The sequence below is a fragment of the Glossina fuscipes genome, unplaced genomic scaffold (assembly GCF_014805625.2).
Source record: "Glossina fuscipes isolate IAEA_lab_2018 unplaced genomic scaffold, Yale_Gfus_2 28, whole genome shotgun sequence".
NCBI classification, from domain to species: domain Eukaryota; kingdom Metazoa; phylum Arthropoda; class Insecta; order Diptera; family Glossinidae; genus Glossina; species Glossina fuscipes.
Window position 1 is genome coordinate 14,419,681 of NW_023998423.1, and position 18,168 is coordinate 14,437,848.

The 18,168-nt window shown below is 36.5% G+C and overlaps 1 protein-coding gene across 1 annotated transcript; it reads right to left on the reverse strand.

The window, feature by feature from the left end:
- Positions 1 to 7,585: 7,585 nt before the first annotated feature.
- On the reverse strand, positions 7,586 to 16,819 carry LOC119636369 (zinc finger protein 423 homolog). Its single transcript, XM_038031684.1, has 4 exons — positions 16,094 to 16,819; positions 10,769 to 10,911; positions 8,361 to 10,676; positions 7,586 to 8,285 (listed from the first exon to the last, which is right to left on the reverse strand). Exons 1-4 carry the CDS (start codon positions 16,817 to 16,819, stop codon positions 7,586 to 7,588), a joined length of 3,885 nt encoding a protein of 1,294 aa, XP_037887612.1.
- Between the last annotated feature and the right edge of the window lie 1,349 nt (positions 16,820 to 18,168).

Sequence of the window (18,168 nt, forward strand, 5' to 3'; positions counted from 1 at the left end):
ATAATGCACCCAATAAGGTAGTACAATACCTATATTAAAGCTTTTCAAGCCTTTGCATCATCGTTCGCTTATTTCCCATTATTTTTTTTTGTTTATATATATATATATATTTTTTTTTTTTTTGTTATCATCCTTTGGTAACGTAGCCATAATTACTGGTGGATTATCCACTTTACGGGCGAAAATGATTTAAAAGAGGCATGTTGTGTCAACAGGAGAATTCGCACTTGTCAACAAGTACAACATCAGAAGTATTGCTATAGACATACACAGCACAAATGGGTTGGTATCGATCGATAACAATGACAGGCAACAATCAGTCAGATCGTCAAACACTCAAGCACAACAAAAATCTGTCGACAACTACGTAAATAATACAAATTTCGTGAATGCCAGCGAACGTATTAATCGGATCAAGTCACACATTCATAAAACACACGAACACCGCGTCACCATTAACTCAGAACGATCGTTTATTTCGATCGATTGTTTGCACTTTGTTTGGCCAACGAACGCTGCTGGTCGATCGGTCTATTCGGTCTGCGTTCGATACGCAGGAGGTTTAAACGGATATTTCTTTTGAAGGCAAACGTTTGGTGCTGCTATCTGAAAAACGCACTTTTACAGCAGCAAGTGCTGCGGTATTTAAAAATTTCCTGGAAATTTAATAATGTGCGTACGTATACGAGGAATATGATGATGCCGTAGACAAAATCATAGTATAGCTGGCCAGCCAGCTTGTGACAATGACAAACTAAGTAAAGAAAGAATAGCAGTTAATAAACAACAAAATATTTGCCAGAGCCTAGCTTTGTTGGCGGTAGTAGTTTTGGCGAGCGATTCAGTCAGTTAGTCAGTCAGTCAGTCAGTCAGTCAGTCAGTCAGTCAGTCAGTTAGTTAGTAAATCGATGCTATTCGCTTATATCAATATGCAATCGAAGTAAGTGCAAACTGGTTAGACATACTGACTCGTACGTGCGCGTTGTCAGTTTGAGTACACACACATTATTATCGAAGCACTCTATGGTATTTGCGGTATGATACTAATTAACTACTGCCGGTCGTTTCTTTCTTTAAATCGATCGTTTTAGTCCAGTTTATTACAATGCAGTCTTCAATATTATACTTTTCTGCTGATAACCATTCATGTTATTTGCCAGTTTGCCAGTTTGTCTCTATCTTTATGTACATATGTGTTGAAATGTATGCTTGTGAGGTTTTGCCGACAGGTGCTCCTCTGTTCATTTCAAAGACAAACAAAAACAAAAACAAAAAAAAATTAAATAAAATATAATTGTGTTGCTTCTGGTAAATTGATTAGACCTCCTTCGTTTCCTTTATTTAAACACTTTCTGAGAAAGTTGATGAGGTGAAAAATCTTTTCTATATATATATATATATATATATATATATGTACATTATATTTGTATATAACGTAACCCAAGTAACACTCTTAGCGCTTCACATGGCTTTGCTTAATTCCGAGAAAGATCTTTTTGTCCAAGACAATTTCAAAATATACAAAATTTAAAAAAAAAAACTTAACATAGCCTACCTCTGGCTTTCTTATATATGTGTTCAAAGCAATTAAGTTAAAAAATGATACGCTCATAATAATTGTCATAAACATTTGTGGTTAATTTTTGGTACACAGGTACCAAACCACACACACCACACACCACACACCACACATCATACACCACACACATCATATATTGTGTTGTGTTTACTTGTGCTTACTTACTACTGGTCTTGAAAACCGACACCGACACTACTTTGAGATAAACTAACCATTGCTAGTGTAGTGTAGCTGTCATCAAAACCATAACATGAATTCATCCAAATAAATGTTTTTTGTTGCCTGTCAGTCGTCTTTCAACTGATAAAAATCATTTCTTTATTTACTTTATACTCTGGATAATATGCGTTTGCAAATTTTCTGTTTTCTTTGTAATTTGTTCGCCTTGAATTCCTTGTTGGTTCGCTTGCGTTATGTTACCGTAAATGTGAAGCCTTTGCTTCATTGCTTCATGGCTTATTTGTTGGCTTCATTTCGCCCATTTGTCATCAAAACCTTAAAGAGTGTATGCGCACCTTTTTTATTGCTGCTACGTGGCCTGCACCAGACCATTGAAAATATTTTCATTACAAAAATCATATGTGTCGTCGTTCAAGTTATCTGGAACTATTCTTTCAAGGAAAACAATTTAAGTTAATTGCTTAGATTCCCGCACCTATGAATTCTTAAATTATAGACTTTAATTTTTTTCTTCCTTTTAATGAACGAAACAAATAAATACATGAATAAATGCAAGAGAGTGAATGAGATAATAAAATCAGTAATTTAATACCTTTCATTTCATTTCATTTGGCTTAACTTTGAAGTAATAGTAGAAGAAATTCCGATTGCGATTTATATCTTTAAGTTGAACTGCGTTTCCGCTAAAGTACTTTAGAAAGAAAAATTTACTTTAAAACTTAGGAAGTCTTCGGTTATCTCCCTCATCTCCTTGCCTTTCTTCACTTCTTGCTGATCGGGTGTGATTGGTTACGTTAAAAATAATACGTGCTTGCGTGCAGTGATATCTATTTCGGAAAATGATAAAGTAATGCACAATGTACATAACGCTTAAATGCAATGATTTTGACTTCTGTCCATATAAAATAATGATTTTCCATTTAGTACCACCAGAGAGAGAGAGAGAGAGAGAGACGAACGCCCAAAATTGCATTTGCGATATTAATTGCTCTTGTTCTTTGATTTGAAGAAATCGACTGCTGAAGCCCATCAAACACTATCTGCTCCACCACATCCCAATTGTCGCTTTTCTTTTCTTCAACGGTTTAAAAGCGGTGATTTTGCTTGCAATGATAAACAGCGGTCTGAAGAACCAAACACATTCGACGACTACGAAATGCAAAACTTATTGAATGAAACCCCAATTCAAAGAGTTTTCGAGCAGCTTAGCAGTTGATGAACCAACGGCTTCTAAACGTTTGCATGCGATGGAAAAAATCCAAGAGGAGAGAAAATGTGAATTGACTCCAAACGCCATTTCAAACCGTCTCGACATTGCGGTTTCATTGCTTGTCAGTCAAGAAAAGAAGAGTTTTCTGTGTGGTATTGAAACGAGGAGTAGAGTGCATTACAAGCTCCTAAAACCGTACGAAACTGTTGCTGCCGAACTCACTTGAACAAATTGAACGACGTATTATTGCAAAAACAACTAGCAATACCGGTTAACAGATGCAAAGTCATTCTCTTGGATGACGACGGTTTGTAGCAAAGCAGTTTGTAGCACGAGCGGGAAGTTCTGTCGCACCCAGCGTACTCACCAAACATAGTGCCTTCTGATTATCGCTTATTCAGATGGATGCAGCATGGCTTGGCCGGCGCCCGATTTCGAAATGCGGAAGAAGTGGGAAAATGAGTCGGATTCGCTGTCAAATTAATACCGTTCACTCGACACGGTATCGCCGTGTTTGCCAGAAAGAAGGGAGAAAGATGTGGAAAATGATGGAAAATATTTTTACCAACTTGTCTCAATGAATGCCTTTCTCAAATACAAAAATGATAAAAACACATGCAAGCATCTACCTAAAGCACATCACTTAACAAGTTTGTAGCGCAATATACAAAAGGATAACTGTTGACCAATTGATATGATTTTGAAAGAATACCGACCTTCCAACGAAATGTATCAAAAATTTTATGGCATTCCGACCATTAGTTTAGAAATTGCAGTTGTTTTCGTGACACAACACATCAAGTTCGGTTATTTTCCTTGTTTTGCAAGAACAAAAGTAGCCTTATTATGAAGAAAATGGGTGAAGGATTGCATTAAACGTTATATGTTAAGAAAACATAAAGCAGTTGCAGGTTTTCAGCTCAAGTTTAGCGAGCGAGAAATATTCAAAACGATTTTCGAAATCACTCCCAGGGATCATATGGATGATTGGAATGACGGACGGAAGCGAGAGGAGGTTGGTTGCCACATACAATCTGACTTTTCTTAGAAGAATACACTAACGTAAGGGTTGTAAAGCCAATAGACTTCATCCTGTGGTACTAAATATTCCTTGTTAACGAAATTCATTCTTCAAAAGAAATCTTTATGTGTTTGTTAAGAAAAAGAGCGCACAAGACTGAGAATAGCGTTACATAGGCGTCAGTGTTATTCTATACTTATAGTGAGAAGTTGAAAAGTTGAGAGTTAGTTTCAAATAAACTCAGCATAAATAGAGCTTGTAAAATATATTCACCAACGAAGGGGGAAGTTCACTTATTTGATCAAGATTCATAAGCAAGATCCACTCTCATGGCGGCAGAAATGTAAAGTTGGAAAAAACTTTGGTTGATGGTCCCAAATGGCAAATGCTTGATAGGTACATTCGGTCAAAGGACAAGCCTACATTACAGATTAACCTGGAAGTACTTTTTCTGTCTACTTTTTTGCTCATTACTCATAAATTTTAAAACCCCTATGAAGACCACGATGAAAATTTGCATGTATACCCCTGCAGATGATTCTGCGGTATGTGTACACGTCCACTCATGGACGTTACATGGCCTATGGAAAAAGAGATGATACCCATAATTAATTCGGACACGTTTCGAATATGATTTTTCTACTTCTTAGAATAGAATATACAATCGGAGATTCACTTATATATCCTCATTAATCGTCCTACTATTTGCTTTCAAAAGGTTAACTGAGAAGTTAACTAGAGCTTCATCATCCTATTATCCATTTGATCTATAACAGACATCTGTTAATTTTGACAAGAAAATAATTTGTTAAATTAATTTTTTGTTTTAATTTTTTTGATGGTAGTGTCGTGAAAGAAATCACAATCACACAACAATCACTTGCTGTGCGCAAATTTTCTCCATAAACGTTGTCGTGAAAATTTTTTAAAAAGTTACAAATGCGTGAAAAGCAGTTGGAGAAAAATCGTAGTTAAACAACCAGTTTATTAAAATGATACAAAAGATACCGTTCCTCTCTTAAGTGTTTTTATTATATATATTTTGAGGTTTTTTAGTAATAGTAGCTAAAGTTTTCCAAATATATCCAAGTTATAACAGAACTATTTGCAATCCGGAAACTATAACTGTTATATTTGGCAATGCTCCTGAACCAGTGAAGTGGTGGTCTCTAGATATATACATGCTCATTAATCGTTTCTGTTTGTATGTAATTGTAATTGTTATTATATAAGCTAAGGTATTTTATAAAACACATTCAAATCCAATTCATAGAATTTTTTAAAAAATAAAGTTCAAACGACACCATCGACTGACTAGACAAGAGTAACGAGTCGAGTAAGTCGATGTTCGCGGATTCAAATCTCAGTGGCTTTTGACCGTACAGTACAGTGAGTGCTCAGTCGGTAAAGGCACAATCCTTACTGATTGGTCATTCATTACACTAGGCTACGGCTACTCCATAGCTCTTTGTTCACTATCTCTCAACTTCTTCCTTACCTTCACCCCTTCCATAGGCAGGGGACAAACCCAAAGTGATTCGTCATGTTACAAAAAAAAAGAAGAATTAGAAGCAATCATTCTGTGATTCCTTCACTGGCAATCAATAAATATAAACCTCAGCGTAATGTTTTATATATATTCGATAATCCGAAAAGTTTACGTCCAACACCGACATACCAATACTTTCTAAGGCAACCGTCGGTTATTTGAATGAAAGTTTGATTTTGGAGATATTATGAGATCCTTTTAACACGGAGTGTTCTATTTGTAATATACTTACTTTTTTCTATTATATAAAGATCAAATTATCTTTAAACATACTTTTACACATATAATTTGCGCTATCCGATCCATGACGAATGTACAACATATGCAATTGCATCATGACTGCCGCTAGTTGGTGCTGATTTACATTTTTCCTTCTGTATTTAATCTTCTCGTGTACTTATCCACTAAAGTACGCTACATTAATGTCTCTCCAATCGTTATTTATTTTTTTTGTTGTATGTATTTTGTTGCGTTCCTTTTGTTAAAACGTTTGCAACGTCCAGAAGCAAATTTCAGGGATCCCGTAAAGAATATATATTTTTCATTCGCTTCAAATTCTGAATCGATTTAAGAATGACCGTCTGCTCGGCTGGTCGTCTGTCCGTCTGTATAATGTCTGCACTAAACATTTTCCCGCCCACAAAAATCAAGCCATCGACTTCAAATTGGGCAGAAGCAACGGATGTTCTTGCGCGCAAGCTGTCCTTGAGAATGGGCCAAATCGCCCACAGCGCCACGTAAATTAAAAACACCTCTGTTTTTAAAAGGAATAAAAAATTAGTTCCTTGCTCATTACTCATCAAGTATGCCACGCTGTAGCACTTGTGCAAAAGTGGAAAAAATTGATCACACTTACCCAACATTATATTACGTAAAAATTAATTTGTTTTCAACACTTTTATGACGCGCAGAAACAAACTTCAAAAACCGCATAAAGTATATAAATCCTTCGCCTGTTTCAAGTTTGGAATGCACCTAAAGCTCTCCGTCAGTTCGTTTGTCCATGTGTCAGTCTGCGCAATGTGTACTATCTGCGATAACGATTCTACCGTTAGCGGAAATTGAGATGACACCAACAAATTAGCAAAAGAATTTGGAAGTGACTTAAACCTTTCCAAGTCCACACCTCTAACGTCCACACGCCTATGTGATCATGACAATTTAGTTCGTTTATCTTTTTTGCCTTTTTTAGGATAACGATGATGGGTATAAAAGATTCGGTCACAACCGAATATAATTGTCCTACTTTTTATTATTACTCTTTTAGACTTGCGAATAATATATATGTAAGTTTTCGTTTAACCATACATTATAAATCAAATATCAAATATCTTGCCGGGATACTTGCAAATAACGTTGCAGTTCCTATACCCTGCCTTTGACTAGGTGGGAATATGCAATAATTTTTGATCAGCCATTCTGTTTACACCTGGTCTCCCCTAATCGATATGTCCGCATGTTTAGTACAAAGGTTTACAAGCATTGCTTCCTTAACAATTATTTTCCTTTCCATTGCAAAGATATAGAAGCAGACCTTTTAATCACACTACTGCACAGTATATATCTTACGTTGAATTCCATTTGTCGAAGGCAAAACTCATATTTTGTAATATTTTTTATTATTTATTTATTAATTATTATATAAATATGATAATAATTTCCTTATAATGCTTAAGGTTTCAAAAATAATTATAATTTAATTTAGTTTGGTTTTTTGCTTATCTTTGAAACTCGATCTACAAACAATATTTGATAACAATTTCTGATCGAAAAAGAAAAAGAAGAAAAACAAATGAATATCGAATAATTCTAGAGCTTATCACAATAATACTGAAACGCTAACTTGTTTATGAAATAGAAGACTGGGGCAATATGATGATGAACTACACGATTAGTTAATACTTAGAGTCTACTTTCCAACTAAATTAGTGTTAGTGTAAATATGTGTACACACAAATGCTTGGCTTGTTTAGTTCAGTAATTTATATATATATATATATTTATGTATATAAAATAAAAGGAATAAATAAATAAATTTACTTCACATTACTTCTCATCCGAGGAATTTTCCGAATCGGACTTCTCTTGCTTTCTTACCTCCAGTGATGTTGTTTCATTGATTTTCTCTACCTCAATATATTCATCATCTTCGTTTGTATTAATTGCTTCCTCAGCGTCTATAATCTCTTGTTTAACCTCTGCAAGCTTTAAAGATTTGGCCGTTGTACAGCCTTTCGTCGCAACGTTCTTATTTTCATTTATTAGTGGCCGATCTAGTTCACTTTTTATGGGACCTTTATCACGTACATCATGATCAATTAGATGATGATCAAGTTCGGCTCGAAAATAGAATTTCTCTGGACATAAATTACAATCGTAGGGACGAGCATTCAAACCGTGATCGTTCATGTGATTAAGTAAACCGCTCGGTACCGTAAACACCGCGGAGCATATATAACAATTAAAGCCACGATCTTCGCAACCCGCGAACGTATGCTCCACAAGGTGTTCTTGCAATTTTTGGACATGAGGCAAAATCATTTTGCATAGGTTGCATCGGTTTTCAACATATTGTCGATGCATGGACGGTCGTTCGAAGTTTTCCGGTTGCTTGAATTTATTGTTCAGATTATGCTTACGACAACATTTCTCGCAAACTTTAGCCTCCGTCGGAGACCCAGATGCTATTGGTTCTAAACATAATGCGCAAACATTCTCGGTTACTTGTGAAGACTTCACATGAAATCTGAAATTGGAAGAGAACAAATTGTCAAGAATTGAAAGATAACAATGTTACCCTCGTATTCGAAGAGCAGCTTACTTGGCGTGCAATCCCACCTCGAACTCGGAATGTAATGTTTGCCGGCAGCATATGCATTGTACTGGCATTTGACCTTCGTTGTTGTGCTCGGGTAGATGAGACTTAAACGCTGCTACGTCAGGCAAAACTTTCGAGCAATGTGAACATTTGCCTGATTGTCCCACTTTTGAATGCTGCAACTTATGCTCCGCCAGTATGGCAGGTGAAGGAAAGATTTCATCGCATATCAAACATTTATGTTTACCAGTGGAATTGTGGCAGGTTTTCATATGATGTTCTAGTTCACTGCGTGATTTAAAATTACCCGAGCAATAAGCGCAACGTAAACTGACACCAGTTTTCAAATTATGAACTATTTTACGATGTGAGTGTACCTCAGATTCCGTACGGAAATCATTACGTTCACATATACCACAACTGAAACCGGCAGAACTTAATGGTGAAGCCGACAATTCGGGACGGTTAAGCACTTCTGCATTTGTTGGCTGCTTCGGGCTAATAAAGTAATTTCCCGTCATTGCATTTTTTTCGGCATGATTCTGATTATATAGATCTATTACCGAGCGATTTGTATCAAAGTAACGCTGACTTAAACCATACATTAAGGCTGAGTGTTTCATAGCGTTCGTATCGATTTGCAAAGGATTATAAAACTTTTGGGCAGCAACGTTAGGGAACAAACCTTTATTAATATGCGTAGCAAAGGCCATATTGTAATCCAAAATTGTGTTATTGTTATTTTGAGTCGCCAAAGGCACTAACGGTGCCTTACCAAATAAAGCATTAACGTATAAAGAGTTCATAGGCGCTAAACTATTATTTCTCGATGTGGACGTGGAGCTCTCATCGAAACCGTCCTTTTGAGGGACGGCAGCACGTTCGCCGTGGTGCGTTTGCATATGTCTATCTAAAAGAAATTCAACATGAAATGTTTCCGGACACGAGGGGCAACGGAATTGTCGGGCATGCGCAGCCAAATGAAATTGCATTTCGAGATCCGATGAGCACACTGCCGTACAAAACATGCATTGCAAATTGTTAACAGGGGCCGGATTCGGGTTGGCAACCTGATGACGTGTTTTCACGTGTACACCGAAATCGTTTTCATTGCGAAAGACATCCATGCAAGCTGAGCAACGAAAAATTTTAATTTCTTCCGCATGCGTGCAGGCGAAATGAACCTGCAAAGCAACTTTAGTGTCAAATATATCCGAGCATATTCCGCACTTGTAGACTGTAACTGTATGCTGATCGATTAAATGTTTTTGCAAATCATCCGATTTAGTGAAGGTCTTCTGACAATTGCTCGGGCAATTGTATTCAGAGTTTGTGATAAGGAAATGCGATATAACATGTCTTTCGTAGTCGGATAGCTCTCGCAGTACTAAGCCACAATGATGACAAACTAAATTAAGACTTTGGGCCAAATGAGTTTGCAAATGACTACGAAAACTCTCGAAATTTGGTAAACCGGCGTTGCATTGATTGCAAAGGTAGACGCCCGGCTTTTCCGTAGCTGTCGAAGGAGGATCCTGCAGCGCAGCAGGAGGAGGAGAGTGCTGATGCCTATTATTTTGGCTTAGATCTGTGGGTTCATCTTCATTGGTTTTTGCCGAATTCTCTACGGTCTTAGGACTATTGGTTTGAGTTTCTTCCTTAATGGAATTCTCCTCGGTGCTAGCAGAACTTCTTAACGGTGGGTTAGTAAGTAAACGTGGACTGAATGTGCCTGATGCTGCCAAACGATTTAAATGCTCAAAGTAGGAATTCGGGCTTGCAAGACGATCGATATGAGTGGAACGCATATGTTGAAACATTGTCGGTATATTCGGGAATTTCATAGTGCAGTACTCGCAGGCCAACTGGAAACCGTTACCATCGGCAGGCAGTGTAGTGGTGGTGGAAGCTTGAGGCATCGTATTGATTAACTCTTTCTCGTGCATACGCTGAATGTGAGAGTTCAGTTGTTCCATATTAACAAAATCGGATTTAGTACAAAATGTACACTTGAGAAAGTTCGATGACGAACAGCGCACTCGTTTAGGAAACTCCAAACGATTTGGACTATTCTCCGGTTCAATTGCAAGATTGTAACGGCGTTTATGCAAACTGCCATTACTAGAAGCAGAGCCAGTAGATCGAGGACTATAGTTAAGAGTTTGAGGATTACCGCCGGCGGCTAAGAGAGCGGCTTGTTTCTTATGATTTTGCATATGAGAAGTGAGAGCGGCCGCTGTATTATAACCTCTATTACAAATCGTACACTGGAACGGTTTCTGATTGTCATGGGTTTTCATATGAATTTTCAAATGATCGCTAACCATATGAGAATGAAAATGAATGAAAACGAAGAGAAGAAACAAGTCTATTGATTGTAAATGCTACCGGTATGATTAATGATAACTTACCTTCTGGAAAATGCTGCCTCACAGTGAGGACAGCGATAACGACGATCTCCGGTATGTAATTTTGTATGACGATCCCGTGAGCGTTTATGCTTAAATAGACGAGCACAATATTCGCATTTAAAAGGCAAGTGTTCGGCATGGCTCTGTAATGATGATGAAGACATTATATAACCTTTTAAAGCTCTCTGCCTGTTTCATAGGCTTAATTTGTAAAAGGAAAAAGAAGACTTTATTTATTTAGATGGCAATCATTACGAAGCATTGGAGACTGCAGCAACTTGTATTATCTAAATATGCTAAAGCTCTCCGAACCTTTGAGTTCTTATAGCTGAAAATATTCTGCGAAAACCATTTAAGCATACTAAACAAGTTTTATTTGTTTTGTTTATCTTCGTTGTTTATAGGCTTAGTCTTGTCGCAAACTGAGGCATACAAACAACAAAATTTATTAATATCTCTCTGACTACTAAACGACCTTTGCATACCAAAATCTCTCATTTTTACTATTGGTCTGTACTGTTAATGTGACTGACTTTGTGAGTTATGACCATGCACTGTCAGACTGTAGGTGGTGTTGGTAATGGTGCGGTTGGTGGTGGTGCGGTTCTACTGCAACAGCAGCATTTATATAAGAAGGCACATTCTAATACATCATCATCATATGTTTAGTTTAGATTATTACCGCTAAGGTGGCGGCTTAGAATGCTTTGATGTTTTATACGCCGATAGAATTACCGAAATTTTCTGTTTCTCTCCAACTGTTGCTACATCGCTGCGCTTAAGCAGCGCCATAACCACCTTATTTGCTTTATTATTAGGTTTATTTTTTTTTATTTTTTTTTTTTAACGACATTGCAAAATTAGCCCATTTGTATGCAGATTGTTAAGGCGGCTTTCAGTACTCGCCAACAATGTTTTAAATGCGTCAAGAATTATTGTGTGTTGATTATGGCTTTTTAAACTGCTCGCTCCGTCTGTCTCCGCTTGTGAAGCGTTTTAACAACATGATCATCACCAAACTGAATGCTGAATACCAATACACAAACACAGCAGCAGCAGCAGCAGCAGAATCAACAGCAGTAACAATAAGAAATAAGAAAATTTACTGTCATCACATAACAAGAGCAGAACGTGCTACGGTATGATGGTTGACAACATCAAAAGTGGTTTGTGAAATTTTGCGAACTTTTGATAGCGATCTTAAACGAGCTACAACAACGCTTCTGTTATAATTTTATTGTAGCGCTGCCAACCGATTTTTCGTAACAATTTTTTTTTTTTTGTTTTTATTTATTTTTTTGCAGTTTTAGCAAAATATTCATCATAATGACAAATAGACATTTGTTTCGTAGAGGGCAAGAATTTCGTTGTTAGCAATCACACTGTTAACCGTTTTGTGTATTTTTGTGTTTGCGTGTGCTAAAATATTTTGTTAAATATCTCCTAAGAAAAAAGGAAAAGGTTGTCATCGGCTTGAGTCAAATTTTGAACGCCTTCTGCATAGCTTATATGAAAAGATTTTAAAAATATACATTTTTTTTTTTAATCCAGACATACAAGCTGATCATCTATGGTCTAAATATTTGAACTCATTATCAGAGATAGGATAGTTGCTCATTATTTTATTTCTTTGTGACATCCAAAAATTCATATACTTAATCCAGATCAAATTTTAAGGGAAACTATTTAGGTGCACTTCTAACCATCGGTTGGCTTAACAACGAAAATGTAAAGACGTTGAGCAAGAAAAAATGGAAATTAACGCAAACACATCTTTTGAACAAATATTGTATCGCTCGACCGTGAAAGCTTATAGGCTGAAATTCGGATCTAGAATCGGACTATTGACGCGTATTCCAGAGGAAGCCTAATCAGTTTTGACTGCACTTACAAGCAACGTATTTTCAACATCTGCCAAGCTAAGCAGTCTACATACTCCTCTTAAGTTAAGTTTTGACTCCCCACAGATGGAAAGCATGGGCAATGTCTTGCGAAAGCATTAGTTAATATCTCTATAAACATTATCTAAATATTTTCCATGCTTTGGTTGTTTACATTATTTGCTGAAAAAGGATTTCGATCAGTGGTCGTGGGGTCAAACCTCAAGTCCGATAGAATGCTCAATAACGCCCGAAGTCTTGGATGCCAGTGCTTTAGGACTTAGTCTTACATTGAAATTCATAACAACAATAAAAATAATTTGTTTCAATTGACATTTGTCGTTAGTGCCGTCTGAAAAAGTAATTTCTTATTGTTCCTTCAGATAAGTTTCTCTGCTCCTCATAGCTCAAGTTTTATTAGCATTTCTGCTTCCCAAACAAATCTCAACCTCTCTTAATGGTCTTATTCCCCCTTCATCAACAATCCTACGTCACCACCGCTCTATCCACATATGTGGGGATGTTGTACCCACATATAAAAAAGACAAGCCTTAAATACCTTACACCGTCCCACCTTTGATCAAGTAAGGCGCAGTATGGAAAGCGGTCAAAAGAGTGGTCTGCGCAGTATGGAAAGCGGTCAGAGTGGATAGCGCAGTATGGAAAGCGGTCAAAAGAGTGGTCTGTACCGAACCATTCTCAAGAGAGTTCATCCTTGGGCCACAATTCTCTAAATATGTCATAAATTGCGGCCTATTTGGTTGACTAGAAGAAAACAAGGCAAACAAGATCAGTATAATAAAAAATAGGTCTGTCTTAAGTCCTTCTGGCTGCTGCATACATCTACAAAAATTTAACACACCCTTGTACTACAAGCAGGGTATACGAAAAAGAAGACAAAATGGATTTAATTCAAAGCAGATAGCGCGTTTTCTCGCTGAGGTTGAGGCAATCATTTGATTTTACTTTATAGCTCACTCCGTAACCAAAAACCCGTACGTCCAAAAATACTCGAATGAATTGGAAAACAATTTATTAGTTCTGCATACGAGGAGAAAAAACTGGTGTGCTCCCCCGATCATGCTTGCATTTCAATAACAAAGAAAAAGAAATTACACTTTTCAAGTGCTACACACATGCGTACACGTTTGACATGTGTTCATATATCTTGTAAAATAGCGAAAAGATTCATTCAGTCGATACAGATAGTATACCGTTTTGTAGACAACACATATTGTCTACAGTTGAAAGTATACTTCTAAGCAATTCGACAACGCCTGCTACGTACGCGTGCAACCAAGAAACCGTATTTAGCTTTGATGTCTTATTTACATGAGGATTTTAAGGGAATTAGATGTAGTTGTTTTAACTCAATGTGAGCAAAGTGCAATATGCGAGATAAAGTTGCATTTTCAACAGAAATTGTTTAAACAGTAGTCGTAATTTTGTTGGACAGACATACAGACACATGGATAGCTCAGTGGCTAAATCGATTCCGCTTTTCACCACTATGTTCATTTAATGAAGCATTTCCAGGCTCAACAAATGTTTGACATCTTAAATGCAACGGCGAACGTCATACCGCGGTAAACATTAAAAGTCTGCAGAAATCATGACGAAAATCAAAAGCTCACTGCTAAATCCGGAAGAGCTAGCAAGTTAACTGTAAAAAGCAGTGTGAAATTCAAGGTCGCTGGTCTCCTTTCAACTGGTTTGGCTGGAGTGGCTTTTGGTCAGTTGTATAATAACACACGAGGAAATTTCGTTCGGCTGCGAATCTTTTATACTCAGCACCGTCATTTTAAAAAAGACTCAAAAAAAAGGGCAAAAGTAAGTTTACATACATGGGAGGGCGTTAATGACTTTTTCGTTTTTTTCTAAAACAAAAGTGCAAATTGATATCCAGCGTCTGTCTCTTTTTTCGACCACAGTAATTAACAGACAAATGAACAGAAGGACTGGTAAACATGTTTAAAACGATTTAAATTTCATACTAATCAAGAATACATATACTTCTCTCTCTCTCTCTCTATAGGTCTCCAAAGCATCCTTCTAAACATATCTCATCATCCTTGGATGATGGGTATAAAAATGATCTATCAATTCCACTTTCCATTAACTTTCAATGAAAATGAATTTTTTTTTAGTGTTGTTTTTAAAGAAAAAAATTTCTTTTATCTCCTCCTTTAACACATTTTACTTCAAGAGGTTCATAGTGTTCGATAATCGATTGGCGAATGCGCCCAAAATTATCCGTTAACTTATCAATCGTTTTGATGTTCTCGAGATTAACAAGCCTGCGATAGTGAAATTTAATTTCATAAGTTCGAGATTACTTAAGGACCCTGGTTTGATTCTATGAAAATTTTCTCACGAAGATTTTCGCAGTAGAACAGAAAATATCTAAGAAGTGGATTAGGGATAAGAAATACCTTGTAAAAGAAGAAATATCGATTAATTTAATTCTCCTTTGGCATTTCCTTTATTAAAAATTTTGATTGTTGCTAATTTTCTATTGTTGCCTTAGAGCAAAGATAACACACATTGCCAGGCACTTGAGCTGGAACGCTATATCCCTCCATGCACGTTCCATACAAGATCAGTGAAGTATATGCTTGATGTTCTGTCACACGTGCACAAGAGGATAGATGTTTCGATCGACAGGGACTATTTGGGAAGCACGCTTCACCACACAATCTGCCACATTCTTCTCAGAGAGAATCTTGGCTCGGAGTCATCTCGAATAGCTTCATACGTAGGTTTCAAAGAAATTTCGAAATGTTTACGGGTCTGATGAAACATTTTCGATAAAGTTTGTAGACTTGCGTAGATTTTCGCAGACATCCTACCTTTTTCACCGTGACAGTCAATTACAAACCGTGGACTCAAATTTTATTTATATCTTAAGTCAGTCTAAAATTTCCTTTTTAGTTTATATGATTTTTAGGATCAAGAGAATTACCAAGACTAGCGGGGGAGGAATACGAAGAATCACAAGGAAGGTTAAGAAAAAAACCTGTAGGGTCGCGCAATAAGTTACCTCAAGCACTGCGTAACTAAAAAAATTGTTTTTCTGACTTTAGGTTCCCCTGAAGTCCAATTGATACTCGCATATACGTCTAACGGAATACAAGCTTTCTTAAATTCTTTCTGTTTTAACAAATGATACAAATTTGTCAACTATTACATAAGAGAAGAAAAACAAAAAAAAAGAAGTATTATTAAGGAATACTTTACATCATCGCATGGAAAAAGAAAATCATTTACGCCCATCTACCTTTCTTTGAGAGCAGTAAGGCAAGTATTTATTAACTTTCAAGTTGAACAATTTTCAAGTGACAACTAACAACCCTTTTAAATGCCATGAACTCGTAATTACTTTAATTTCAACACCCTTGTGTTTGTTTTGTTCATAAACACAAAATTCACAAGCACATGTACTTACCTGCTCGTGTTTTTTTAAGTAACCAAGACGTGGAAATGATTTATCACAGAACTGACATTGATAGGATCCGTCGGCCGTATTGCCACTGTGCTTAATGCCATCGCCTGTCAACTTATCAAATTTAGTGGCATTGTTACTGTTACTGTTACCGCTGCCAGTGGTACCACCAACAACGCCACCAACACTACCACTGCAAACTTCTGAATCCCTATCGATTTTTCGTAATTTTGTAGGAATTCTCATGACATGCTCTGCATGACGATGATGACGTCCCTGACGCTGTTTTAGTTGTTGATGATGGGAATGCTGGTGCTGGTGCTGGCGTTGTTGTTCACCATTATTATTGTCGGCAGCATTTGTAGTTGGCGTACCTTCATTGTTTGTCTTTGTATCATTATTTTTGCGTAAATTCTCCTCGTTGTCTTCATAGTCAGCGCCATCCATTAAACAACCATTGGATTTTTGCGTTTGAGTATGACGTTGCGTATGTAAGGCAGAATCTTCTTCGCTATGTGTATACATAGAGTTTAGGTGCGAAACAACACCAAGATGCTGATGATGTAAAGAATTCGGTGTAAGAGTACCATCCGATATTGAAGGCGAATAACTGGACGATGTGTGCGTAGAGTACATATCTGAAAATTTATTTAACAAAGAAAAACTATTAGTCAATAAATTATGACTAAGCGCTCTATTAGCATGTAAATTGTGTAGGTGTTGCGACATCCTTATTAAAGAGCAAATTACAGGAAATGGTTACACCAGTCATCTAGATCCCTCTCATATCATATAAAAAATGAGTTATTAGCATGTTAGCACGATCATAAGATCAGTTTAACTATAATAAATTTAATTAATTTGGTTTCTTATATTTCTGTTTGCTTCTTGCTTAAACGAGTGTGAGACGTTCTAAAGAAAAAAAAAAAAAAAAAAAAAAAGACAAAGTCCTATCTCGTCTCCTCCAAGCTATGACTCCCCTAATTTACTATTATTTGCTTTAAAGCGGCAATCTCCGTTTTAATTTAGCTTTTTTAATTACTTATGTATGCCCGAACGTTCTCGCTAACACTCAGACACTTAACGCCTTTATAGTGTGTTTTTCTCACTCTACACCAGTGAGATGGCATCACTATACGGACATATTACAAAGACGCCCCAGCATTTTGTCATCAAATGTTTTTAATTTTAATTCGTTCATTTTTAGTCAGCAGAGTATCATTAGCTAACTAGAGGGAAACCTCAATTGATTTTAATTAGCGTCGTTTATATATATATATATATATATATATACATTTTCTTTTTTTTTTTCTTAGTTTTCTCTGACTGCAGTAAGTTGTACTTGTCCCTGGAGGAATAACTATATTGTTGTTTGACATTTGTATATGGGAATCTTATAATTAATTATAACAGATTTATTTGCATCATTTATCGCATTAGTATGTGTGAAAAAGGAATCAAATGAAAGAAAAGGTTAAAGTTATTGTAAATATTATTATTACAATAAGAAAGCATTTCTTGACATTTGTGCATTCTATATATGTTTTGTGTCCTCTTCTCTTACCAACGAAGGCAGCTGCATATATATATGCATTTACGAAATATCTATTTTGGATTAGATGGGGAATTTAAGCGTAAGTTTTGTTCTCTTGCTTTTAATACGTAAATGATATACTACTTAAGTTTTGGAAGTTTATAGCGACTTTGAAATCCCTATTACTTCAGTTAAACCTTCTTATTAAGGGATTATAACACAATAAAAGCATAAAGAGTAACATAAGATAATAGAGAATGCTAGACTTCCTCCCAATGAATCTGTGTTGTACGTCTCCTACTTGGTCGGTTCAAAGCTCAAAGCGATCAAGTTCCTCCTGAGTAGCCATGTAGACAAGAGCCAGTGTTCGCCTGTTCAAAACCCAAAGCCAGGAGAGTTTTCCTTGCTCGTTGCTATAGTGATTATCCAGTCCCTTACTCACTTGGTTGCACCTAACGCCTCTCCATTTCTTTCTCTTTTTTCTGATCGTCATCGCATTACAGTCAGGCGACATTTCCCGAGTGGATGGTCATGGTAAAAAAAA

Bases quoted from the DNA above. Each gene is read 5' to 3' on its own strand.
- LOC119636369 (XM_038031684.1), bottom strand. From the start codon at position 16,819: ATGTCGCAACACCTACACAATTTACATGCTAATAGAGCGCTTAGTCAT. The intron at 10,677-10,768 runs GTAAGTTATCAT...TCATATGGTTAG, and splicing joins GAGGCAGCATTTTCCAGAAG to CGATCATTTGAAAATTCATA. The intron at 8,286-8,360 runs GTAAGCTGCTCT...TTCCAATTTCAG, and splicing joins GAGGTGGGATTGCACGCCAA to ATTTCATGTGAAGTCTTCAC.